General features: G+C 37.2%; 2 protein-coding genes across 15 annotated transcripts in view; one reads left to right on the forward strand and one right to left on the reverse strand.

Annotated features, from left to right (window-relative positions):
- Nucleotides 1-21,127, forward strand: LOC111931204 (uncharacterized). 9 transcript variants are annotated; one of them, XM_086899581.1, is made up of 14 exons: nt 63-240; nt 679-870; nt 1,072-1,148; nt 6,208-6,283; nt 8,793-8,975; nt 9,618-9,749; nt 10,586-10,709; nt 12,999-13,059; nt 13,162-13,208; nt 13,653-13,728; nt 14,596-14,697; nt 15,255-16,172; nt 16,968-17,078; nt 18,199-21,127. In XM_086899581.1, exons 6-14 carry the CDS (start codon nt 9,678-9,680, stop codon nt 18,509-18,511), a joined length of 1,824 nt encoding a protein of 607 aa, XP_086755707.1. In that variant the 5' UTR covers nt 63-240; nt 679-870; nt 1,072-1,148; nt 6,208-6,283; nt 8,793-8,975; nt 9,618-9,677; the 3' UTR covers nt 18,512-21,127. The 9 variants fall into 9 exon arrangements, with proteins under 9 accessions (XP_086755704.1, XP_086755705.1, XP_086755706.1 ...); XM_086899578.1 differs by lacking the exon at nt 8,793-8,975 and having other exon boundaries at nt 1-240; XM_086899584.1 differs by lacking the exon at nt 1,072-1,148 and having other exon boundaries at nt 73-240.
- The window catches only part of LOC147651890 (uncharacterized), a 14,778-nt gene continuing 1,728 nt past the window's right edge, over nt 14,034-27,083 (reverse strand). For 2 of the 6 annotated variants that reach the window (XR_015289759.1, XR_015289758.1), the window contains 3 exons: nt 26,148-26,445; nt 22,128-22,242; nt 14,794-16,188 (listed from right to left, as the gene is read on the reverse strand). Coding sequence is in view for 4 of the 6 variants with exons in the window: in XM_086899592.1 (XP_086755718.1) it covers nt 26,150-26,195; nt 26,293-26,445 (199 nt within the window). In the remaining 2 variants the exon portion in view is untranslated. Of the gene's footprint in view, nt 14,118-14,793; nt 16,189-22,127; nt 22,243-25,409; nt 25,469-26,147; nt 26,446-27,083 lie in introns of those variants that run through there. The other 4 variants (XM_086899592.1, XM_086899591.1, XM_086899589.1 and 1 more) reach the window with 4 other exon arrangements.

The following is a 27,083-nucleotide window of genomic DNA, read 5'->3' on the forward strand; positions in this document are numbered from 1 at the left end:
GGGGCGGGGCCGGGCCGAGCCGAGCCGGGTCGTGCCGGGCCGGGCCTGGCCTGGCCTCCACCGCGCAGGCGCGGAGCCACCACCGCCCCTCGCCCCATTGGCCGCGCTGCCCGCGCTTCGCTCCCCGTCCCGCCCCGCCCGCCGCCGCCGCCGCCGCCGCGCAGGCGCAGTCGCGGTCCTTTCGGGAAGGTTCTGTGTCGCACCAGCTTTTCCTTCCTCCGCCAGGGAAATCCTGTCCGGGTACGGGCCGCCCGCAGCCCCGCTCCTCCCCGCCCCGCCCCGCGCCGCACGGGCTCTTTCCTGGCACCGTCTGCAGCCCGCGCCCTTCCCCTCACAGCCCGCCCGCCTCCCTCGACAGCCGCCTGCCCGCCCCCCGCAGCCGGGCCGCGACCTCCCGCCGGCCCGGTCTCTGTTTGTCCCTGCCCCGAGCTCAGCCGCTACCGAGCCCTGGGCCGGCCCCGCAGCCTGTCCTGCCCCGGGGGCATGCGGCTGTGATGGGCGGCCTTATCAGCGTCATCCGCTGAGCGGGGACATGGGGGCCGTTCCCCTCGCTCCCCAGCTCGGCCCCCTGCCGAGGTCGGCGGGCGCCCGGCGTCCAGCGGGATCGAACCCGTCTAGGTTAGGGGGGAGCCGGTGATGGTCCTTCCATTGCTGAGGTGCCGGCCTCGCCTCTTGCAGCTGCCTGGAGGTTCTTCTCCTTGAGACGGGTTCTAACTGGGAGCACAAGGGCGAAATAGACGGCTCCGAGCCGCAGGAGTGGGACAGAAGGGACTGCCAGGAAGACCACCGTGCCTGCAGCGCTGCTGCCAGAGTTAGAGAGAAACCTGCCGCCTCTCCTCTCTCTTTCTTGTGATCACCTGGAGAGGAGAGGTGAGTTGTCTTTCCCTCTTGTCATGCTGTAGCAGTGGAGGAATAGGCTAGCTTGCAAGGTGAAGAATGTGCTCAGTATGGCTTCAAGCCCCAGCTGGCTGCTTGGTTTGTTTTATTTGAGACCGCCCTATGCAAAGGCCCACTGATGGAGAAAGAGATTAGCACCGTGTTAACCGCGCGGTTCTCTCTCCTTTGCTGCAGTGCCCACTTTCACCGCTGCCTCCTGCTCTGCCTGCTCCTGCTTTCAGCATGGTAAAGAAGAATACTATCCCTGATGGGTAAGTATCCCTCACATTAAGCAAGAGGCAGGAGCGGGCATCCCACAGCGAAGGGGCACTGACTGCCCCAGGCGCTTTCTTGCCTCAAGCATCTTCACCACCTACAGACAGGTAAGGTAGGTATCTTCTCCAAGACAGGAACAGCCCAGCCATTCATCCCCCAGGTGAGTATAATGCTCCAACCTGTCTGTGAACACTTCTCCTTCATCGGCCACACGCAGTTTCTTCTTCCTAATCTTTTTACCCCCACGTGTATGTTTACTGGGGAAATGGAGAGTAGTCCATACTCCCTGACTACTCACGTGTTTGCTGCTAGGAATGGTGGAAGAGTTGATAAGATGTGAGCAGGTGATTGCATGCATAAGATCAAGGAATACTTTTGTGAATTCAAATCCAGAAACATCCCGTGTCTTTGTTTCTAACAAGAGGACGACAGAAATGTTGTATCAGCAAAAATATTCCCAAATTAACCCAAATACAGGCATTCTGATGACTTGATTGGGAGTGAATGTGGCCCACAGAATGACATCATTTTAAACAGATACAGTTCTATTCTTCATCTCAAATAAAGCATAAAACAAGTCCAAGTTAAGAGTGTTTACCCATGTGTTCTTGATGACAATGATACAAACTTCTTAGAAAGGAGGGTATGCTGAGATATAAAGGCACACTGTAATGGGGCAATAACTTGCAGTTTATATATTATTTCATGAACATTATGCTGGTTTCAGGGGGAGTGTTAAGTTTGTTTATTAAGAGCATTCTTAGGAGGAGCAATAAGATACAAAAAACACATGTTCCTGTAATATTTGTTGGCCTAAAAGCGGTAAATAGAAACAAAAGATGAACAAAATTTAGAAAATAAAGAAGCTGAGTTTTTTTCCATGGCTGACAACTCAAGGATTAAAATTAGAAGAAACTTTAAGAAAAGCTGTTTAAGCATGTCTTTCTCTGAAAATTTTGATGAAATTTCATTTACATCTTGGATAAAAATGAGCTAAAGTGGGTTAGTTTTTTTAAGAGTGATTCAGAAATAAAAAAACCCTAATTGTCCTTGTTTTCTTCATGCTTGGAAATTGCTATTGAAACTTTGAGAATCAGGTGGTTATTTCTCCATTCTTATCCTCCCCTTGCATTTGAACTAGAGAAGCTTTCAGGTTACATGGATTTCTTAAGTATGGAAGAATCAGTGGGCTGTACTTTTGACTTCTACAATTGGAAATTAATACCTTTCAGGGAGAGAAACAGCTACTGTCAAGTATTTGGTTATAAAGTTAGTATGACCTTCTGACAAAGTGCCTGATACTGAAGTGCTTTCTGATTCTCCAGATAATTTTTATACTGCTAAGAAATGAAGCTAGACATCCACATTAACGGGGGTTTGGCAGTAAAGAAGTTGAAGGCCTTGTCAGCCCCTCAGTCTCACGCAGCAGGATATGGATGTCACCCTTGTGGTAGCACATCATGTTGTTCTTCACTATCAGTTCAGTAAGCCAGGAAGACATAGAAGTAAACCCTGGAAGGGACTTAAGGAAACTAATTTGAGACTAGGTAATCATGCACATGCAGTTCACTGGCCTCAGAAATAGGTGTTGGCAGAAGTGAGATTGTGGTACCCTGGAGCATCAGGACAAGTCCAGGTGGTGCAGACTGTGGGAGTACAACCTCAATCACCATGTTGTAATAGCAATACTCTGACAGTAGCTCTTTTGGTTGAATGGTACTGCAAGAGATAAGGAAGGTGGCACTAAATACTGGCATCTTTTAAGATTGTCTTCCTGTTAGTGCTTCAATTCTTAACACTTTGAATCCAAATTTCATTTTGCTAATTCAAGCGATAGAATAAATTGGAGGTCTTGATTAAGGTAGTGGGTAGGAAAAGTGCAACTAAAGAAGAAATGGGGAACCTTATTTTAGGGCAAGGGGTAATGATTTTGAAGTTGAATAGGTTTATATCAGATGTAAGGAATTTTTCTCCATAAGGATGGTGATGCGCAGGAATGGGTTGCCCAGAGAAGTTCTGGGTGCCCTTCCCTGTGAGTGTTTTCAAGGCTGGTTGGGTGGGTCTTTGAGCTACCTGGTCTAGTGGAAGGTGTCCCTGCCTGTGGCAGTAGAGTTGAAACTAGATGATGTTTAAGGCTTATTCCAACCCAAGCCATTCTGTGATAAAGTATTTCTGGTTTTTACCAGTAATGTCTTGGAGTGGAGGTACGGTGTAGTGTCCATTGCAATCTCAAACTTAGAGTAGTACTGGTGAAGTAATTTGTAGCAAAATGAGACGTCAGTGTAAAAGGGGGGGTTCAAGTGACCCCTTGCACTGCAGTTTCCACATGGAGTCAAGTTTTGGTTCTTCACAGTGTCTGAAATGATTTTATCCTTCAGTAGTTGTACACTATGATGTTTCAGTGGAGAACCAGACAGTCCAAGCTGCTTAACAAGTCATAAAATACTATGATGTTTTTACAGATTTTTACTCATTTGTGGTTCAGCATCCAACATCCTGCTGTGGGTATAATTAAATAAACTCCAGTTCTGAAGAGCATCTGCAAAAATGCCACCTTCTGGCATGTTTCCCTTTAATAGTATGAAAAATACTGAGTGGGATCTTTTTGTTAGGAGGGCAAAGCTGGATTATTTTTGCCAATGAGCTATAAACATGCTTTTTTAACTGATCTTTTTGCTGTCCAGGCTTAAAGCATCATCGTTTTCATTTAGACAGAAATATTAAATACTATGGCATAATGGATTGTGTGCATGTTCAGCAGTGAGTGGGAGAGAAGGATGATATTTTATTTGTAAAAGTGTTTCCTATTATCAGTTTTGAATCAGGTGTCTATAAAGGTGTGGAAGTCACTTGGAAAATCAGGCTGCATGAATATCATGCAGTATCAGTAGCCAAAAAAATGGAAAAGAGGTTCCAAGCAGTATTTTCTATATGGTCTCGCTAGAGGTGACTATTTCAGTAGTTGTTGAATCAGTTTTAAGCCAGAAAATTTTACTGGAAATTCAAGCTTCCACATGACTTTAATAATGTCAATGTTAAAATAAATCATGAAAAAAAACATTTGTTTCACATCTGGCTCTATTTAAACTTTAAAACCAAAGCAGATAAAATATGCAGCTGGATGTAATCCATAATCAGTTTCTTCATGTCCAGCTTGTTTTTCATTCAAGCCTCTGTTAGCTTTTAGTCACTGGTACAGGGATGATGATGGTGCCAAGTCCTGTGATAACACTTGTCTTTCTTCCTTCCACTCACATTCAAGCAGGATACAAATCACGTGTCACAAGTCTCATTCATACGTGCTAAAATGCTTAGTTTAGTTTTTGCTCCTGTAATTCCTGTTTATGTGACCACCTGCAGCTTGTCTTTGATCGTTTCTGCCTTTATCTATACTTATTCTGTAGAAGTTTGACTTTCTTTAGTCCAGGCCACTTTTAATTCCCATCCATGTTCCTTTGTTGATGAAAAGTGCCTTCTGCCCATTTTCTACCACAGAACTGTCAGCAGCTTTTGAGTTTCTTGCTGATTGTGCAGATTTTTTTTCTAGGAGGATTTAAATGGCTTTAAATACAAGAGAATAAAACCCTAAGTTTATTAAGGTTTGACAACAAACTGGGTAATCCTGGGGTATTGTTGTATAAATCCTGTAATATGAAAAAAGTTCAGAATTTTTGCAAAGCCTTTTTTACATTGTTAATTAAAGAAAATAAGATTTTAAAGCCCTTTTTTGATACTTTCTTTTTGAGTCCTAAATGCTCCTATCTATGATAACAATGGTTTATTTCCACTCATAGATTTCCAAGAGAAAGCAGGTTAAAACAACACTGAACTTCTGATCTTAATTGATTCATGTACAATTTACATTTCTTAAATAGGAGTACATTTACACTCCTATTTATATTTTTCCAGCCAACTTCTAGTTTTCGTATGGTCCGATACAGGAATTGTGAACAAAGCAAAGTGCTCAGTGGTTAGAATATTTTAAAATTAATTATTCCATTTATTTCATTAAATTGTGTTGTTTTATGAACATCAGAAAAGAATCTAGAAGCTGTTGGATGCTCCCTTCAAAGGGAGAGATTAATATAAGCATTAATTCAGAAAATTGCAAGGGAGTGGACATCAGTGTTAAAGAATCAAGTGGAAATGTTTGGTATTTTAATAATTGAGGTATTATCCAAAAATGCAAAAAGCCTGTCTAGATTCTAAGTCATCCACGTGCACCTTGTTAGGTTATAGAGATAATTTTCACTTTCAGAAGAAGAAGAAGAACTAATAGTTCTTAGTAAGTTAATCTCTGAAGGTAAAATTGATATGCTGATTGACTGTTTTCCTCTTCAGATACTGCTTTTCATCCTTTTTAAAAAATTGAAATCTTGAAATACTATATATCGAGAGGGTTTTCAGTACAATGTAGAACTTGTGCATACCAGTTCTTCATGAGTTTGGAATTACAAATGTTTTGAGTGTTGTAACAAGTCTTTTTATTGGTAATTTGTTGTGGTAGGTTTTGGTGTGATGGGATAGCCTCTGTATTTTTCAAAATGGTGACAGAAAGTTCAATCAAGAGTGTTTCTTTGAAAAAGCGGCATATTATAGAGGAAGCATTTTTGGAAAATACAGATTATTTGTATTGTTAATGGAAGTAAACTTTGCATTTCATTGTCAAGTAAATGATTGATGTGTGGCCATGACAATGTTTTTAAGGTGTTTGATTCAGTCAGGTTGAAGAATGTCCACCAACTACACCAATACACTTTTACTTGTTGAACCTTACACATCTGCTTTGCTTTATATTGGTGCTACTTATTTGTAAATGTTGCCCTGCCATTTTGAGGAGAGGAATTTCTTGGAAGTTGAAGAAGGAAGGAAGGAAAAAGACTCTTCTCAAATGTTCTGGTGATACTTTGAAACTGCTTCATGGAATAATTGCAGATTTAGGGACCTAATTGTACTGTATAATAACAGCAATTTTGTGTGCTTTGTGCTGCGGGTGTCTTCTGTTGAATCATGCAACTTGAAAATATTAAAAAATTAATATCTCTTTCCTAACAGATGGCGGAGTTTGACACCAGTTGGACAGCCTATACCAGGAACGAGATTTATTGCATTCAAAGTACCTTTAAAAGGGGTATGTACAAAAGTAACTGCAAATTGACTGTATTAGATAAACTGCTAATGAATGCAGTTAATGAAGAATAGCATGACTATACATGCAAATGTCAAGAAAGTTTTTTATAAAATAATTTATTCAAATTTAGGCCTGTCAGCCATCTGGTTTTTAAAAATAATCTACTTTTTTTTTCTTATTTTTCTTTATACCTGGTGTTGCTTTTCTTATTTATCTTTTAAAAATAATCAAGCTTCTAAATCAATCAGCATAATTCATTTGATCACCATTAAGTTGCTAAGTTCATAATTTTATTTAATATGTTTTCATGGCTGTTTTAAGAAAATAATATGGAAGAGCTTATAATATGAATAACAATCTCGGCTATGTAAGCCAAAGTATAATTTTATGGATATTAAGCACTCATTGAAGGATACCAGTCACTACAGAACTTTTAAAATTATAGATCCAGATTGGCAATTTCATAAGCAAAAAGCTTCAGTGATCTGGTGAAATGTAGCTTTCCTCTATTTTACAAATCAATTAATTAATTGTAAAGTACTTTTATTAGTATTTCCTTTAGAGTCTTGCTAACATGAAGTGCCATCCTAAGCTAGTAAATACACTGAGTTAAATATTTAAATTCTTTGAGTCTAAAATATATGGAGGTTGTCTTTTTGAGACTGTTCAGTTCTTTAGTGCCTATGCCTTTTTGGAGGCATAGAGCAAATTAGTGTTCATTTGTACAGAAGGGCAAATGGGACAAGTGCTGCATAAATTAACTTTTACAAGTCCTTGCTTTAGATACAGAGGAAATACAGGTTTCAAAGCACTTTTAAAGAAAGTACAGTGGCATGACATAACTGTAGCAGCTAAAGGGAAATGTTCTGTCTTTGTCTACATATTGCTTTCTAGCACTCATACGCAAAAACTTTGGTTCTTTGGATCTATTACTACCCATTATGTTTTCACTCAACCGTTCAGTTCAGTTTTATTAGGAATGACTGAAATGAAATGCAGGAATTGCTTCCTGCAGCTTCTTTTGCAGCCTTAGGATGATGGTTTGGTTCCTTGGACACCAAGGATCTTATACTTACATGTCATGTGCTCCAAGATGTGGATGGATTGTACAGCTGTTGTGTGATTTTCCACCAAGGCTGCCAGTTAACAAATCAAGCTGTGACTATAAAATCCAGTAGTTACAATTGGCTTCTTTGCTCTTGTCACAAGGACCACTCCACATCAGCATGTTACTCATTTCCTGTCCTACTGATCTCACTGGGGTGTAGATCTCTGTTCTGGGAAGCTGTCTTGGCCAGACATATAGTTTAGTACCCATGCATGAAAAATCTGTAACATTTCTGTCCCTTCTGTTTGTTCAGTCTCAACCATGCAAGACAGAGAAATGACAAGTCTACCAGAGACCGTGTGCTTGGAGGTCATGGAATTTGTGTCAGAATACACATAAAGTGTGTAAATGGCTAGAGTGTGATGTCTTTGCAGAGGTGCTCAGTAAATCTCTCTGAAAATGCTGAAGATCTGATTTGTTATAGTTTGTTGGAAGTCCTGTTACTTATTAAATTGGTGGAACAAACCTCTTAAATATGCAGCAGTTTGCTTCTTTGCTATGTATTAGGAAATTGATGATTGGTGATTTTGCCCAAAGGGAGTCAACTTATTTTCAGTATTTGAAGATATGGGGTTGTTATCTTAGATGTGCTGTTAGTGAAGATCATGTGTTTACTTGAAAGGATTTTCTGTCCTTCCTCTCAGATCACCATTATAATGCTAACAGTAACATGGTAGTGTAGTAAGAACTGGGCAAGTTCCTTCCCATGCCATTAGGAGGATTTTTAGAATTGGTTCAGATTTCCCAGAGTCTCAAAGCTCTGTTAAACTACTGAATACTCAGCAGGAATTTTTCAGAAAATTCCAGTGGTGATGGTGTTTCATAATACGTTTAACTATCTACTCAATCAATATGTTTGGAGATACCTTATTTTTGTAAATTACATTCCTTCTCAGTTTGTGTCATGTCATATAGTAAAAATTCTTTCATGTTCAACCATAGACCTGTTGCAGATTCCCCTTTGTCACCTCAAAGTTGTGAAGTTCAGTTTCAGATTCTACTAAGAGTCACTGCTGAGTGGCAGTGACAGAACTGACTCATGTTCATTTTGTTTAAGCTTCTACAACCTCCTCTTTTTTCAGCAGTGCACTGGTGTCTGAAATACACAAGACTGAATACCTCATTACATCATTTCTATTCTCCTCCTTTCAGCTCAAGCTTCCTAATCACATACCAACTTTGATATGACTACCCTGCTGTTTATTCTTTACTTCAGTTTCCTGTCTCTGTTTCCAGACTTCAGACAAATGCTTGCTAGCATTTTACATTAGAATCTGTATAGTCAAAACAAGGAATGGTTAGTTACCCTATAGCACCTGGTTCTAGGAAGTATGTGGTCTGTGGCTGCCTTCCTTTCCAATAGTTCTGAGTCCAGTCTGCTTGAATTTCTTGTTGACGAAGGAACTGACAGGTTTTGAGGCTGCTGCATCTTTTGCCACTGTCTTTGTTGTTCTGGCTGAGCCTGTGTCAAAAGGCTCTCACAATGGACAAGTGCACTGTTCAGAGAAAATCCAGTCTTGAGTATATGAGGCATTTTCATACCTAAAGTGAAGAACACATTTCAAAAAACACAGCTACAGTAGGGTGAGTAAACATTTTTCTCACTGTTTGTCAAATGAAATTAATTATTCATTATCCACCAACACATAGCTTTCTCAATCATGATATTTAGTCTTATTTATGTTCCTCAGTGTTAAATGACATGCAGGTATGCTCTGTCAAGAGATGAAGGAGGGATAAAAATGTCTGCACAACATTAGTGGGAAGAAAGTTAAACCTTTAGAAATTAACTCTGCTTCAGTTTCTTGTGTTTTATGTGAAATACATTTTCAGTTTTGAGCTACTGTGCAGGACAAAATTTGTTTGGGGAAGCAGAGTGTATTTTGCTTTTTGGTGTGTTTAGTTACATAGAAAACAATATATACATGCTGCATTTTTCAGAATTTTTGTGTCTATCAAATTAGAGCTAATCTTAATAATGCTTGTTTACATTGTACAAGCAGAAATGCTCACACTGTCTTGCATTTTCATCTAAATAGGAATACATAGATTTTTGCTTTCTTTTTGGTTCCTCTTACCTGTATAATACATGGATGTGATTCTGATAATTAAACACTCTTCTTAAAATATTGATGCTTCCTAGTACTAATTGAAACAGCTGAATATTACAAATGTGTTGTTATTAGAACGTAAAAGGAAAATGCTTCTTTTCCATTTTCTTTGTAGGCAATTAACCAGAGGCTTACCCCAACCCAGAAATTTACACCAAAAGACTTAATTGCTGCAATGAAAGCCCTAAATGTGGAACTTGGATTAATTATTGATTTAACATATACCACACGATACTATGAAGTTAAGGTAACAGAAGTCTAATAAAAATGTAAAATAATTACTGCAACTTTGGTTTTAAAGTGTATTGCACATTTACTTACCTTGAATTGGAATAGACAAGCCATCTAGACTAATCTTATGTCTCCAATAGAAAATAAATGTTTTATCACAGAGGAAATAGCTCATTCTCACAGCTAGTTGCATTTATCCATTATGGTAACTCAGTAACAGATGAAGACTTCAATTCCAGGCACTGCACAAAAAGTGCAGAAGAGTTATACCCTGGGTCTCATTTATTCCTAGGTGGTTCTTTTTACTGATCTTCAGTGGAATCCACTAAGAAGGTGTACATTTTTAAACTACTTTATCAACTTAGAAGTTTTTACCTGTGTGGTTCAAACAACTGTGATTAATTAGCCTCCTGTTGAAAAGGAGAATAAATAGCAGCGTTATAACAGAATGCAGATCTTTGAATGCACATGGGCTCTAGGCATTAAGGGAGTGAAGGTGTGATGAATGTATATGATTTTGGGTAGGAGGGACAAATACTGCTAATAATTGTAAAATGGATTAGAATAGAATGCCAAGAATCTGCTCCCTTAGTTAATGTGCAGCCTTCTTAGCAGGGATAAATAAATCTTAGGTAGGAACTGTTCCTTGTCTGAGATGGTCTTTAATGTAGAAATGCTACTGGTAGTTTCTGAGACTGTATTTCTATACAATTGTGTCAAGATTGTTTTCAGTTTCTATTCATGATTTGAACAACTGGTTTACATTGTCATTAAGTTAGATACTCCATAAAGTTTCTCATTGTTGCAAGACTTCAGTAATTTTTACCATTGTTTTTTTTCTTTTGTTGTTAGGATTTACCTAAAAGTGTGCAGTATAAGAAACTTTATACTGTTGGACTTGAAGTCCCTGATAATGCTACTATCCTACAGTTCAAAAAGTGGGTCAGAAAATTCCTTTGGGAAAATGCAGGAAATGGTAAATATCAGCATCCTGTGCTGTAAAAAAAACTCACCACAATTTTATTTCAGTACTAACTGTGTCATTTACTAATTTCAGTACTCAGTAAATTTTATGATACCAAGGATCTCAGGCTTTCTACAGCACTTTCCACTTTATTATCATAATAAGATCCATTATGCAAACTACTGCATGTCTTTTTTTTCAATCAAAACATGATACTTTTCAAAAATGAATGGTAACTTAAATGCCCTAGTGTTACATTTATGTTATGTGTCAAAGTAACTGCAGCAAGGCCTTCCTCTGTCTGACCCAAATGGTTTACCATCAGCTGAGTGTTGTAGCTGCCAGCCCATGATGGGTGTTTTAAATAGCACTGGGTCTCTGATGGCACTAGGCCCTGGTATGTGTGAGCAGCTTCAGTCCATTTAGTCTGATGTAGTGTTTTTTTGACTTGAGTCCATTATTGCCCTTAGATCTGAACTGTTCTTGAAAATCTGATTACAGACCCAGTGTCAGTGTTTCGACAGTGTGGCTGTGCTGCTGTTTCAGTGTCTATGCAACAGGACAGTTCTTGCTGAGATTGGATAAGGTGCTTTTTGTGAAAATAAATTAGTGTGTATTTTGCCACAGTGTGTTTGTAGCTTTAAACTTCTCACTTCTTTTGGTAGTGATTCTTTGTAGGCAGATTTTATCTTTTTCTTTGTCCAATAGTGGTGGACCATTCTTTCAGGCCTTTTCATGATATTTACTGTGGTTTGTTTGGCATTCTCTTTGAGAAAGTAGAGATACTAACTGCCCAAGTGCATACAGTTTTTATTGCAAAGCATAACCAGGGTCTTGCTGTGGGCGATCAGCTGTTTTGTGAAAAAGTTCTGACCTAAATTTCAGGTATGAAAGCCTGAATTAGAACTACTGGGAAAATGAAAAAGTGTAAGAAAAAGCTTTTGTCATTGCTCAGGAAGTTAGTTTGTACATACTTCCTTTGCTCTTTTTTGGATTAAGGAAATTACCTGGTGATTGCTAGTTTTCTTTTGGTTTAGAACTAGTGGTTTTTGTGTGGCAAAGAATAGTGTGTATCTGAATCTGATCTCGAGAGAATCAATTCTTAATTTGTTACTGCATGTTGACCTGCAGTTACAGCTTATAAGGGCATTTTGGTAGAGCTTATGTAACTTCTGACTTGGGAGAATTTTACTGCTCATAATATGTCCTCTGTTTTAGGTAATCCCTAAAATAGCTCAGGATTCTTTTTACAAATACTTTTTGAGAAGGTGGGGCTTTTATAGTTTAAGCTTTTAGGACATCAACTTGTAATGAACTTATGTGGCAATTTGACTGTCGTGATCTGTGGCAAACACATTTTGTCTCAGTTATGTCATTCAGAAGTTTATCAATGTCCTGTTTCAAAGACCATCTGTCAGTACTGCCTCTGCCAAAACTTTGTTCTTCTGATGATGATAATTTTTCCTCTAAAATCTAGCCTAAAACTCTTAGTCAGTTACACATTTATTCTTACACCAGCTTTGCCGTGTAAGTATTGTTATTCTCTGTCCCTGCTATTATATTCAGTATCTCAGATTTGGTTTTACAGACTAAGACAAGCTTACTTCTTTTATGACCATTATACTAGCCCTTTCTACATGTATTGAATTTGTTTGTTTTTCTTTACATTTCAATATGAATATAAATAGTCTGGATGGGGTTTTACCAGTGCCTTGCATGGTAATGTTAGAGTTTTCCTATTTCTGCTGGGAGTCTCTCATTTGAAACAGCCTAGCAATTGTAAGTTATTCTGCTTTTTTGACTTTGGCCAATTAGTATAATCTTTCTTTTTTAAAGAGAAGATTTCTGTAGAGGTTACTGGTCCTTTTTTTATCCATGTATTTTATACTCCTAAGCATTTAATACTTTTAGATGCATTATGTGTAAGTTAAATTCCTCAGTTCTACATTTTCTTGTTGAAATTTGCTTTCAAACCTGTATTTTATTCTTTTTCTCCTGTTACTGCAGTGGCTGAGGCTAGGTGCTTTACCTGCCATCACTTTTTCTTTTTTCCTACATTCTGCAGAGTCAATCTCAGCTGTCACAGGTTTGGAAGTAGTGACCTAACAGCCGCTAGAGATCCAGCATGGAGAGAACATGTGTCCTGTCTAGATGCATCTCTTGTTTTACAGTAGAATTTGTAAATAGCAATCATTATTTATCATTACTTTGCTAGAAAAGCAGAGATTTTCTTTTGTATTGTGCTAGCTTTCTATTAATTTCACTTTCTGAACTATTAAAGACTCTTTCCTTTTTTGATAGAAAAGCTCATTGGCGTGCACTGTACTAACGGAATTAATAGAACTGGCTACCTTATATGTAGGTAAGGCTGTATGAAAGCAGAAATCATTTTTCACAAAAAGTAACATCCTTACATTACTCTGTATTCCCTTTGAGACAATAACATAGTCATATCTTTCTTCAGGTATCTTATAGACGTTGAAGGCTGGGATCCAGAGGCAGCAATTCAGGGTAGGTATATAGTTTGAACTAATGCACATGTCAGGTTGTACTTCACATTTACTGAAAACTCACAAATACTACAATTCTATTTTAGTATCTTTTCAGTAATTTAATGTGCTGGCTTGTATAGAAGATTTTATATCTTACTGTTCATTCTATTACAGGCAGGACTTGAGCAATAGCAAATGGACAGCAAAGGAAGAGTATGCTTTAGCTTCTAAATTTTATTTTTTTTTTTTTTTTAACTTGAGTTTTCAGTCATAGTTTGCTACCACTACTAGTTTCAGGGATTTTTTTAAAAAATGCCGCAATAATGCCAGCTTGCTGAAATATTTAATACCAAGTTAGAATTGTTTCAAATCCAGCATCTCATGGGGAACAGAAATTTGCCTTTTACATTTTCATGGCTCAGTTTGACCACGTTTCATTAGACTGTGTGATTTTTTTCTTCAGCTTTTGGTGATGCCAGAGGTCATCGTATGGATGGCCTTGTGTACCTCACAGATCTCAGGACACAGCCGATGCGAAGGTAAACAAAAGCTTTTAGTCGTATGCTTAGAATCTTCCAGTATGTCTCCTGGCATTTTTAAAAGCTCACTTCCAGTCCTAAGCCAAAGTTAATTCCCTCTTCGACCTTTAATATGAAACTATACATAGATGTAAAATACATGTGTACTTGTTCGTGTATTCTCAGATGAGTAACATGAAGTGCAGTGTACTCTGTTCATCTTTTGAATGTATATGGTTCAAAAGATCATTTTTAATATGACAACTACTACTGAACATTGTTGTGCTTTTGTGACAAATGTATTGAGTCTGTAAGACTGTATTCTCTCAGAAGCTGTAAGGAGCCACTGCAAAGATGTCCTCGAAAGCTCTGTGATCTGCCCGCTGTTGTTGGCACTGTAGAACAAGATACTAAAAAGAAAAATAGTAGAACGGTTTTAAGAATAAAAAAATACAGGAAAGAGGAACATTGTTCTCAACCCCTTTGTTCATAGTAGTTGTATTTCTAATGTTTAAGAATGTTATGCTTATCATCTTCTAAGAACAGCCAACCTTTATGTCTTCCTAACGCATTTGTGCCAATGATGCTTTGTAGCAGTAAATAGATTTTAAAATTAATACCTGAGTAATTTGCTTCTTTTTAGATTAGTTGAAGGTACTTTGTTTTGCTCCTATCATTGTTTCATAGTCTGTGCAGGATTAAGTTGTATTCATGTCAGATTTTTAAAATAAATTTACAAGATTAGTATTTTCTAAGCTGTCTGTAAGTTTTACTTAACATAAAATTGTCATTCAGAACTGAAGAGTTTTATGGGAGTGGGTTTTTTCTCTGTCAGTAGTGTGCTTTAAAAAAGGAAGCTTATGAGAGATTTTTTTTTCCCCCTCTTAGTAACCTTGGAATGGATGTATGGGATGCAGATGAAGACATTATCCCACCACCACATGCAATGGAAGGATCTGTAGAGCGGTTCCCAAATGAAGATTTTCAGGGGTAATAGGCTGAAAAATAGAATTCAAAACAAAAAACCAACCAACCAAAAAAAATATATATAAATAAGTAAATAAAAAAAAAGAACCAAACAAAGTCACAAGGGAAAATAATTCTTATTGAAAATACCATAGATGCCCAAAACAGATTGTATTAATATAGCCTACTCATGTAAAATGTATTTACAGAATTTGACAAAACAGCAACAAGATAAGGGTAAGAAATGGAATGTATGAAAATGTAAGTAATTAGTTCACTTAGGAAAATTCAGTTTTACTTTGCCCGTCCTTCTTCATTATTCTGTAATAATCTGCAGTTAATTAATTTTGAGCCTCTGCTTTTGCCTGTTTAACAAGTACTATAGAATTACAATTGAATGTTTGTTATAGCTTCTGCTTTTACACTGAAGGTTTTATAATCTTACATACAGTTTGGACTGTTAGTAATTTTGATATCTTCATATTTGCAATGTTTTTCATGTAAATTCTTGGTTAAAAAGGAATTGTTTTCATTAATGACTTGTAGCATATTTAAGTATGATATTCAATACTTCTTAACAGGTCTGGGAAAAGATTAAGAATTTATGATGACCACTCTCACAATGATTTGCAAGGACAGATGCAGTTGCGAGATTTTGACTTCATTAATAAGGGGCCTGGACAAAGACGAAGAGCATTTCATGACCATCAAACTCAGGATGAATTACGAGCATCAGTGCAGATGAGAAATTGGGACTACAACAGGGGACCAGAACAAAGACAAAGAGCCTTTACTGATCACCAGATTTATGATGATTATCAAGAAAACACACAGCTGAAGGACCTAGACTTCAGTAACAAGGGGCATGGACAGAGTTTGAGACCTTTTCATGGACACCAGTTTCGTGAAGATTTGCAAGCAGACAGACAGTCTTTTGACTTCAACAGAGGCCGGGAACAAAGGCAGAGATCTTTTCCTGACCATCCATCTCCTAATGATTTGCAGGAAGACAGACAGTCAAAGGATTTTGATTTTGGTGGCAGAGGCCGTGGCCAGAGGCAAAAACTGTTCCATGACCGCCAATCTCACGATGAATTTCAGACTCAAATGCAGTTAAAAGAATTGGATTCTGCCAGTAGAGGTCCTGGTCAAAGACTAAGATCCTTCCATGACTATGAGTCACATGATGACTTGCAGACACAGATGCAATTGGGAGATTTTGAATTTGTTAAGAGGGGTCGTAGGCAGAGGTTGAGACCTTTTAATGATCACCAGCCTCGCAATGACTTAAAAACAGAGATGCAGCTGAAAGATTATGATAATAAAGGTCCTGGACAAAGGTGCAGACCTTTTCATGACCCTCAGCCTTATGATGGCTTACAGGAACAGACTCAATCAAAAGATTTTGATTATGGCAGTAAAGGGCATGGACAAAGGCCAAGACCTTTTCATGATCATCCAGGTCACAACGACTTGCCACGTGAATGGTGTTCAGACAGGTAAAGCATCCTTGAGCTGTAAGAACAGAATTAGAGAATAAAAGTATAAACCTCAGCAGTTTCAACTTAAATTTCAAATTTTTTAGGTATTTTTTAAAATAAATTATTTTAAAATCAATTGATCATCCTTTTAATATATAAATGATCAGTTCATTAACTTTTCTTGTTTTGACTTAAGGAAGGGTTTGATGTAAACTGGAGTGTTGCAGCTTCAAAAGCCAGGGTTTCCTTAATTAGAAGGTTGTGCTTCTTTAAAATTTGTGTTTCCTTTACCTTTTAGTCAGCTTGAAACAAAACTCTTGTCACACTTTGTTTTGTATATAACTTATACTTAAAAAAAATCGTCTGGACAGAAGAGGATATGAAATTGTATTCATGCCCTCAGCCAAACACAGATAAACAGGAATACTAGAAGGAAGTTTGATTTGTCTTTGTTTATTCCAAGAGTTAATAATTTGTTGGAAATCTGCTTCAGAACTTGCATTATATTCTCACAAATAAATATATCACTTACTAGTAAACCTATTGGGTTCTGACATATTTCAAAATACTTCTAATATTGCAAAATGTATTTCAGATATATTGGACTAGTTAAGTTTGTTTTAATTTGTTCCAGAGGATTTTATTACAGTCAAGCAAATTATTGTGAGGTATTAAATTAATAGTTACTACAGTTTTTATTAAAATTTTAAGTAATCTTTATTAGAAGAAATATTTCATTTTATGTGTAATTTTTTCGAAATCTTACAACTGTTGGAAGTCTTCCTAACATGCAATTCTTTTCATTATTTGCAGAAGTCAGTCCTATTCTTCCCATGAAAACATACCAGAACCTCATTTCTCCTCATCTCCTTCACTTCACAGAGATTACGGGTCTGATAACGATGACTTTACCAGAAATTACAGGTAAATATCAGGTACCATGCATCGTTTTCTGACTTATTAGTATTACTCCCCCTGTTTCCCAGCTAAAAAATACATATTAACTGCATGGTGTAAAAATCTCTGTTAATATTTTTGCTTAAAAGCAGTTTAACCCATTGGATCTGAGCATTGAGCAAATAATGTGACTAATTTGTGGTCCTTTGATACTGAGTTTTGAGTGTGATTATTGTGTGAATCCTGGACATAATAATTGACATGACAAGCACAGTTCAAGCTAATGAGCTACATCATATGAAAATCAAGTATCAGTAAGCAGAAAAGCAAAACACAGATGCTGTATTTAAGTCCTAAACACTGTGTACAAGAAGCTTAGGAGCTTTTCTGTGCGAGATGGTCAGACACTGGACTGGGTTGTCCAGAGCCACTGTCTCACATCCTTCAAGAATGGACATAGCCCCTGTACAAACTCATCTAATGAGACTTAGTTTGAGGTGACCCTAGGTACTTCTGGAGATCCTTTGCAATCTAAGTGAATCTATAGTTCAGCAAGGGAGATTTTAAAATTGTAAAGATTGTTTTGAATTGGCTTATATTCCACTTACTTTACCAAGTAAGGAATGTATTTGAGAGTAAAGAAAATTGAAACATATATATATATATATTACACATTTTTAGATCATTTTATATGTGTTTTATAGGAGAGTGAGTCTTCTATTGCAGAAGAATTAATAATTAAAATATTTTCCTAGATTTATTATTGCCTGTTGAGACTATGTAATTGAGAGCTATTGTTACATACTGTACACAAAAATGAAAACATGGACTTAGGAAAGATATCTGTAGGTAAAGATCTCTTCAATAAACAGGTAATTTTAATTGTAAACACCACTTGAAACAAAACTTCCTTTAGTGGAATTACTTACTGTAAAGAGCTGTAATTTTAATCACTAGAATTGGAAAATTAAGAGAAACAAGTTTGCAATATCCATAGAGAGGATTTTAGTTTCAGGGGGTGAAAACAAGATTGAGGGTTGGAATTGTTCTTTCAATGTTGGACACAGTTAATTTCTAGTGGTGGCCATCAACAATAAATCAACTGGTTTATTTCTAGGAATTTCACTGTTCATATTTGTTCTTGCAGTAATCGACTACATTGTCCTGAGGACAATAGAAGAGTGCATCCCTCAGAGGAATTTAATAGAGGAAAAAACAGATTTGCACCATACTCTTCACGGACAATGCATCCATCTTCATCCATACACCAAGAGGATAGCTCAATAGACTATGAAAGAAAGCCTTTTCAGGGTGAAATTACCAGAAGCATGGAACAAAGTAAAAGATTACCAGTTGTAACAGTTGATTACAATTACGGTCTGCCACTAGATTGTGGACCTGAAGAGGAAGAGAGATCACATTATGATTTACCACCAAGAGACCACTACAACTGGAACTGAATAAAAAGGCCAATGTTTGCTCCACTTAGAATTGCTCTTACCCATTTTATTTTGTATGTGGACCAATTTTTTTTTAAGCAAATTAGCTAAATGGAAATTTCAGTAGTAAAGACCAGGTCTCTATTGTAAGATTAGCTTCTACTGATGTTTGGTTCATTAAATTTATTAGGCTGTATTTGTTAAGTGTCATTGGAGACAATGTCTCTGTACACATGGAATTTAAGCAGTCCTTCCTTTTAGTGAAATTGCAACCCTGAAACAAACAACCCCTTAAAACAAACAACTTTCCAAGTGATTGCATTTGTTTTTTGTTTTACAGTTCGTTAAAATGTATGTGATTTCCATATGCATAATAAAATACTGTACTATCAGGTAGACTAGCATTGAAATAATGGGGAAAATAATTAGAAATTAATGAAGCCAAGTTATGTCCAGTTCATTCTTTAATTTGAAACCAGATGTTTGAATTATTGCTAACAATCACTGCAGCATCACAATTTACTTCTATATTGTCTGTACCTTCCACTGAACTGACCTAGCTGCATTCTTTTTCATAGCAGAATTTTTCCCAGACTGCTAAGAACATGTAAGCAAGTGGAGTTTGAATACTCTAAATGTCAGACTTGCTCTTCAGTAATTCAAATATCTCATCCTGATCGTGTATTTTTTTTCCTGATCCCTTAGGTTATCATTGTTTCAGAATAGCCCACTGCAGGTAAATTTTGCCAGTTTCTCAGCAACAAATCCTAAGGAAGGTAGGTCATGTATGTCACCTTAGCTGTCTTCACTGGCCAAGGGCACTGGTGCCTATGTGCTTACTCTTCCTTGTTTGTCAGTCACATCTGTCCTACTCCACAGTTCTGTTTTTTACTGGTTTCTTCTTACAGCAGAGCAATATAATCAGAACAGAAGACTTACTTCAGGTGAGCTCCTTTTAAGAGTCATGTATTGAACAGTTTCCTGATCTGCCTGTGGCTCTCACAAAGATAGTGCAACAAACAGTAATTTAATTTATGGCAGCAGCTGTGCAGTAGCACCAACAGCTCCTATTGTGGGTAAACAAATCATTCCATAGGATGGAAAACAGTATTACTATAATACTTAGGTAAATTAAAATACCTACATTTTAATGAAGTAATATTTTAAAAGGCATCACAATTAATAAGGATAAAGGTAGACCATTATATTAAAATAAACAATTGAATGCAAGCTACTTAAGTCATACAGTTAAGACATTGCCTTAAAAGCAAAGCTTTAAAGCATCAAGCAAGAGAGCAAGAGGGTGTAGGTATACACTAGAAAACTGGAAAAAAAAAGCATTAGTAGCCAAAACCCAGAACGATTTTTTTTTGGCTTTTACTGGCAGCATAAAACCCACATTTCTGAATTTGTGTTCTGTACTAAAGAACTAGATTGGAGTATCCTGTAACTCCTGGGTTTTTTGTAACACATGCAGACAGTTCCCCTAATCAAAGGACTCCATGGATATAAATTCATACTGCAAATGCTTCATTGCCTGTGCAACTGGTAGAACAACTTGGGCTTTGTTAATTGTACAAAGTAAATAGTTTTCTCATTTTCACAGCAGCTTTGTATTTCCCATTAAATTGTATTTGCCATCAAATCTGATGGTGAGCTTCATTCATGTGGTCTCAGGAATGAAGCTCTTTCTATATAAACTGGTTGTGGAACTGAACACTAAATGTTAAGAAAAGGCACTTGTTCCTTTGCTTACCTTTTTTTTTAAATTTAATTGAGCTGTAAGATGAGAATCTTTATCTAGACTTCTTTATTTGAAAGCAAGAAAGATCTGCAACAGGGGCTACTGTAGTGCTAGATCTTTTAAAAAAATGAAAAAACCCCACCCTTCCTGGCATTCTCCAGCAGGGACCCAAGAATTACAGTCAGACACTACGAGCATTTGTTTGAGGATTTTTTCTACTGTATCCAGTATTCATAAAGTAAAGAGCAGCAAACATTTGCCCTTTGTATTTTTGTTTTGGGGTTTGTTATTTAGGATTGCAGTGACCCTGCAGTCCTACCCTTTGCTACTTCAGACTGGAGAGCTGAAAAGCTGGTGCACTGGAAAGCTCAGTAAAGAAGAAACTTGGCATAAGAAGTTAGGATTGGTAGCAGCTCTTACCAGCCCCCGTCAGTTCCTGCAGGACTTTGAGGGCTCAGATGCAAACAACGGTTGTGCAATTCCTGTTATCTCACAAAATTAATGTCACTTTCCTACCCATGTTGAATGTCTCTCTTCAGGGAATATTGTTAGACATGTTTCCTCAAGTGGTTTTGAGAGGACTATATGGAAATAGACGTAGGTTTGTTTGTTTGTGTATTTATAATTTAGGATAAGGCTTTCCACCCTATTGTTCCTAATGGAATTAGGCAGAACTAAGTCCACATAATGCATTACAAACTCCAGCTGACATTTATCTCAAATTCCATAGTCGATTCATCACTGTGTATTCACATCTGTACTATTTAATTGCTAATTAAATTCACATGGCGGAGAATGAAATTAAATATTTCTTGTTTTTTAAGAGAATATTGTATTACAGTAGCACTCATAAATAAAATGCTACTTCTATTTATTTCACAGTTGTACAAAAAGATCATAAAATTTTGCTGGTCTCTTTTGTGTACGTTCTCAGCAAACCTAGAACTAGCTCTTGTTGTGTAAGAGGATAAAAAGCCAGATAGTGGTGGTTTCCCACTGCCCTGAGTGTGAAATTTTGAAGAAAAACACAATAATACAGAAAATCCAGATTGAGCACAAAATTATTTAATGAAGTTATAATGGTTCTAATATATATAACTGTTGAACTCTCAGAAAACTACTTTTCTGCTGCTGTTCTGAAGTAATTTTTTATTGGATTTTTATCAGAGGGTGAAACCCTCATGCTAGCTTGCCCTGAGCTATGGTCATCCTGGGTTAGGAAATGTTCAGGTGATTCCTGGAAAACACTGAAGTTCACATGAGCTCTGTGCAGAAGGCTGATTTCCCAAGAATGGCTTGGGAAAATGAGAGGCCAACTCCACCAGAAAACCAGAACACAAGGATACAACTATATTTATATGTAGAAATCTGCAATGTACAGTGTATAGTTTTCTTTGTGAAGAACAAAGTTACTTATGAAAGGGCTAGAAAGGTTTGCATCTGACTGGTTTTTCTCTCAGCTGAGGCAAAAGGTAAATGACCTACAAGGAGCCACAAATGTAATTTGGATCCTACCCTGTTAATTTGCCTCTGAAGTAACTCCTACCAAGCTGTAGGCTTTCTGTTTGGATGTGCAAAAATGATCAGTGATAATGCTGCTACCCTTCATATCTCAGGTGCACTACTACAACCATGGTGCTGGGATCAGCAGTTCAGTGACCTGAGCAGCATCTTCTCAAAGAAGATCAGTTCTTTCTTAAACAGTCTTACGTGAAGCATCCAGAAATGCAGGCACCCAAAGGTCATTTGTGGCCTAAGAATCTGCTCAGTACTGAGAAGAGAAGGAAGGTATTCCCCATCTGGGGGTTATGAATCCTTGGCTGCTGTGAAGAACAGTTTATTTAAATGTATGTGCAAACATAAAAAGCAAATAGCTTCCATGCTGTCACCAACCTCTAGAGCTTGTTTCCCCTCCAGGTTGACTCTTATTCGCTCCAGTTGTCAGCAGACTGTGCCTTACTGGTTCCAGTGGACAGCTATTACCAAACCAGCAGCTCCCTTTCTTCCTCTTGTGGGGAGCCAGAAAAACAGATGAGAAAAAGGAACCAGGTGAGGAAACAATTCTTTGTCCTCTTAAGATGAGAAGGCAGTGCAGGGGTTGCGGGGTAAGAACAGGAAAATAAATGTTTTGAAAAAGAAAAATTGAGGAAGAGGAAAAATGAAAACTCAAGTCTCAGGGAGAGTCACCAGTGTGAGGGAAGAAATGTGCAAAAGGTCCATGTGTGAAAGGACATGGCTGGTGAAAGATTACTGGGTATAAAAAGAGGGCACATGCTGGAGGAGGAGTTCCTGGCAACTTCTTATCTGGGTCTTCTAAGCTGTGCCTATGGCTCTGTGTGAGCTGATGTAAATAAGAGTTATCAAGAAAATACAGGAGCACTCAGACCTCTAATCCTACACTAAAGTCATGTGGGATCTTAAAACTAATTAAGGCTTCTCTCTAAGCTTTAAATCTAGTCTATGTGTAGTACAATATCCTGAAGATATTCCCTGTAGAATCCAATGAGAATTTCAGACAAGTAAGAAACTACTCCACAAACCTATTCCACACTGAAAACAAGCTCCGTTTTTACTGGGTATCAGGAATCCCATCATTTGAGGAATCCAAGAGTAACATTCAATTTGTCTATTACAGGTACATACCTGTCTTATCTCACACTTTGACATTATGATGCAGGACAGCATCAAAACATAATGTTGCTATTACTGTACCCATCTCACAAAACTTACAGTTATAAATTAGTTAAAGTGTAACAAACAAATCTGAAGTAACTCTCTAAGAAGTACAACAAGCAAGTCAATACAGAGTCATACTCAAAGCAGGAGACATTTATTCCTTTATGAGGAACACTCAGGACTGAATGTTCCGCAAAGGAAGATGAAAGAACCCTCAACATAGATAAACCTGATAAAGTTGTTACAGATGAGGATGTTCCCCATGCAGTTCTTCAAAGGGCCTCTTCTAACACAAACAGAAATAAGTTTTTACTTTCAGAGTTATACTACCAAACAAAGGTCCATAAAGCAAAATTAACTCCTTTAGGAGAAGAAAACAGAATTCAAACTATTGTTAATACCTGTTAATCTCAGTCCATCTTTGAGATGAATAAAGTAAATAAAAATACAAACTGGTATACCCAAATGCTAGAGCAAATTGATCCTTGTCTACACACTTCAGATGAAAAATGGGACCATCATATCCAGGTATCAACATCATGTTGTAGGTATTCAATAGCAATTCTGGTATACAGTAAATGGTATATTCTGATATTCACACAACATCCTGGAAATCTTTCATAGGCCTAAGTATTTGCAAATTAAAGTAAAACAGTTACTTCTTTCTATCACTTAAATATAGGAGTTAATATATATAGAAAGTAAAGGGTACATGCACCAGACTTGTTTTTAAATCTAATTTAAACTCACTGCTGCAGAACTTGTGATGATGGCCACAGATTAGCTTTTCTTTTTATCTTTGAAAAGCAACAGCTTTTGGAAAGAGCTGGACTAGATGTGAAACCTCTGGCCTTGTTTATTCAGCATTATAGTCTGTTTCTGAATCCTTATGTCCCTGATGACAGAGGTGCTTTTCTATTTATGCTCTTTGTATTCAGTTTGTGCACACTGGAATTATAGGCACTTTTTTTTTTTTTTTAAATGCACAGACTAATGTCCCTCTTGCATTAGGTCATGAAAAAATAAAGAACAATCAGACTACTGAAATTAAATAAAGAAAAAAGCCCTTAAAACCACACAACTTTAGATAAGAGGAAAACTTAGTAAAGGTTTCTAATTGTTTCTCTCAAGTTATTTTCATGTTGCATTTTTCCACAAGCCTATGTAGAAAGACCTGCAGACTTATAGGAAGAGTTTGACCTCATTATTTCCCTTCCTCTTTGTCTCTGACCGGCTCCTTTGTGTCTGTTACCTTGATCCAAACAAGCCAAATTAAATACTTGACATGAGCTTTTCTCCCCTTCAGTATTCTTTCCGGATATGAAATACTAAATTAATTTTTACATATTTATGTATAAATTCATTTTTACATAAGTATGTGTATCTATGTATAAATGTAGGTATATATGCATTATTCTGTGTATAAATGGAAACCTCTGCTGTCCTAAATGTCAGTGAGAGAGCAGGTATAAAGATGCAATTGTCCATGGAAGTTATTACTGTTAATCCCTTAATACTTTAGTACTAAGTTTATTTACTGAATGTAAATTTTCTTTAGTTACTTTCTTGACATAGAAAGTGGTGTAATTCCATTCAGAGAGGTCAAAAGAAGAAGGCTTTAAATGTAAACATAACAGTTTGTTTGAGAAAAAGACCAACTGTATGAAATGGATAGATAATACCATTTCCTAAAAAACATACCACAGGAACAATAAACTACCCAAACTATAAAATATTTATTTAACTTAGGATAGCATGGATAACTGCTAGACAAAACTAAGAAACTTACAGTTTTTGTACATAAAAGGCTTCCAAAGGTTATCAGTAATTTACGTCTTCATGTGTTACAAGATAGGGTGGAAACTAGAGCTGAGGTAGGAAATGGGAATTTCAGGATCATGGAACTAAATGCTGAAGAAATTAGAATCCATGGCTAACAAAAACAAGGTTGTTGTACAACCTTGTACATACAAGGTTGATCAGTTGTACAGAATAGCTGTTTAAAATGGAGATGGGCAAGAAGCAACACTTCTGAACAAGTCTGTGCCATCTCATGAGATAAAATCCCTGAGAGAAGAAAATCACAAGAGAATCGCAAGTATTCCCTCTCTATTTGTCACATAAAGAGCCTCTCATTCAGGAAAATTGCCTCAAATTGACAATGTAAAATATGATCAGAGGTAATGAAATCTAATGGAATAATTACACAGCTCTGGTGACGCTGGGAATCCTTTAGATGTTGGTGATTTTTACTACCTAGTGAAAATATTTTGCAAAATATTGCAATCCTGTTTGACGTTGAGAAATTGAAGCCCATCACATGTTTCAGAAACGTTGCGGCTGCACGTTGTGGGTGGCAATGCTTTGCCCTGGTTTGTCTCAGAATTCAGCTCTTCCTTTTTATCTCTGAGGTGTTTTTAAACTATGAGAGCTATCAGTCAGCATCCAGCCTCCAGCCACCAGCACTTACTGTGAAGAACTTAAAAGGAAGGCCATGAACAAGTTGACTTTTTATTAGGAGGCTTCCGAGAAGGTTGTGCAGCTACTAAAAAAACCTCCTTGGAGTAAAAATAAGACAATTAAAAGCCATGAGAGTTGGCATAGAAACTAGTGAAGCTTAGATGATAAAAAATAAATACACCTTTAAATAAAAATCCAGCAGAATAGTAAGAGACAATATTAGTTAGCAAGAAACAAGAAATTACTCAAGAAAAAAAAAAAATCCTTCAGCAATCAGAACTCTGATTTTAACAATACTAGTAAAGAAGGGCCTGACCTACAGAGAGAAAATGTCAAATAAAAACAAGGAAGATTAACTAATACTTGAAGAAGAAACAGTTAAATATATAAAAACAAATTAGAATTTTGAAGTTTAAATGTTAGGCATAGTCTACAAGATATCTAGTTAGTTTGCAGACCTCAGAACAGAAAGCATTATTAAGAAATACATTTTGCAAAGAACCTGCAGGGTCTACCTGCATAAGTTCATACTGCATAAATGTATCTCAGAGAATTTTTTCCCCAGATTATTAAAATAATGATAGTGATTAAGATACCAGCAGAGAAGCTGTCCAAGCAAACTACTAAGCAGGGTTAAGCTTCTAAGACTAGCTTGTCTTCAGATAAGATTTCCAAGGGAATTTGGAAATCAAATAACATAGACACTAAAATACGTGCAAGCTATTATGAAAATAATCTTTTCTTATCACACTAGAAGGCAGTAAATGTTATACTTACCACTACAGAGAGGCTGGTGTGATCCTGAGCAAATACAAATCTACAAACCTTCAGGACACAAAAAACTAACTGGAAGTTAGTCTTCTAAAAGTCCAGAACATGTAAAAGATTATGTTATGTCAGGTCTAATTTGGAGGGATTCCACCTGAAAAACAGTGCCTCTGTCATCTGCTCTTTGCACAGCTGGAGCACTTGGAGGCTGCACCACTTTTTGCCTGGGCTCTGGCAAGGGCATGTACCCGAGCTGCTGTCGCTGGGAATCTGCAGCCCAAGCAATAAGAGTTCGCAGGTAACACAGCTGGCAGGAGAAAGAAAGAAAAATAAAACCAGTTGAGATGAATGCAGGAAGTACTGATTAAAACATACAAAGGAGTGAAATTACTGAGTTTTATTTAATTTAGGAGCAGGCTGGAGAGTGTATACTAGCACACAACAGATTTTCAGGGGGAATTCTTTTAACAGAAAAAGAAGGAAGAAAATGTATGGGTACTCCTTGAAAAATAGGTCCAAAAAAATATGCAAACAAAATTGGTGTGACTTACAGAGCCACTGAACAGTTGCATGTACAAAGAAGAATTAATTTTCAGAGGGTGTAGAGAAAGGATTGAGCAGAAGATACAAGTGAATAGTTAAGTAATGATGTGCTTTACATAAATGTGACATCAAAATACAAATATTTGTGGTGTGATACTTGAATGAATTGTGTTTGAGTCCAGAATGCCGCTATAACATATCATTCTTTCTGTCTTTTGCAGATTGCTTTGCTGGAAGTGCAGTTTATCATAATTTCAGCAAGTATTCAATGCATATGACCCATCACCAATATTTTCCCTGCATTTATTTTTATCAGGTAGGAACTGTTCAAAACAAATTTTATTGCATGTTTGATGTGCCTGATGCCTTGACTGCTATTAAAACTGTTTTTAAGAAACCTAA

This window comes from Cyanistes caeruleus, chromosome 8 (genome assembly GCF_971803275.1).
Source record: "Cyanistes caeruleus chromosome 8, bCyaCae1.hap1.1, whole genome shotgun sequence".
NCBI lineage: Eukaryota > Metazoa > Chordata > Aves > Passeriformes > Paridae > Cyanistes > Cyanistes caeruleus.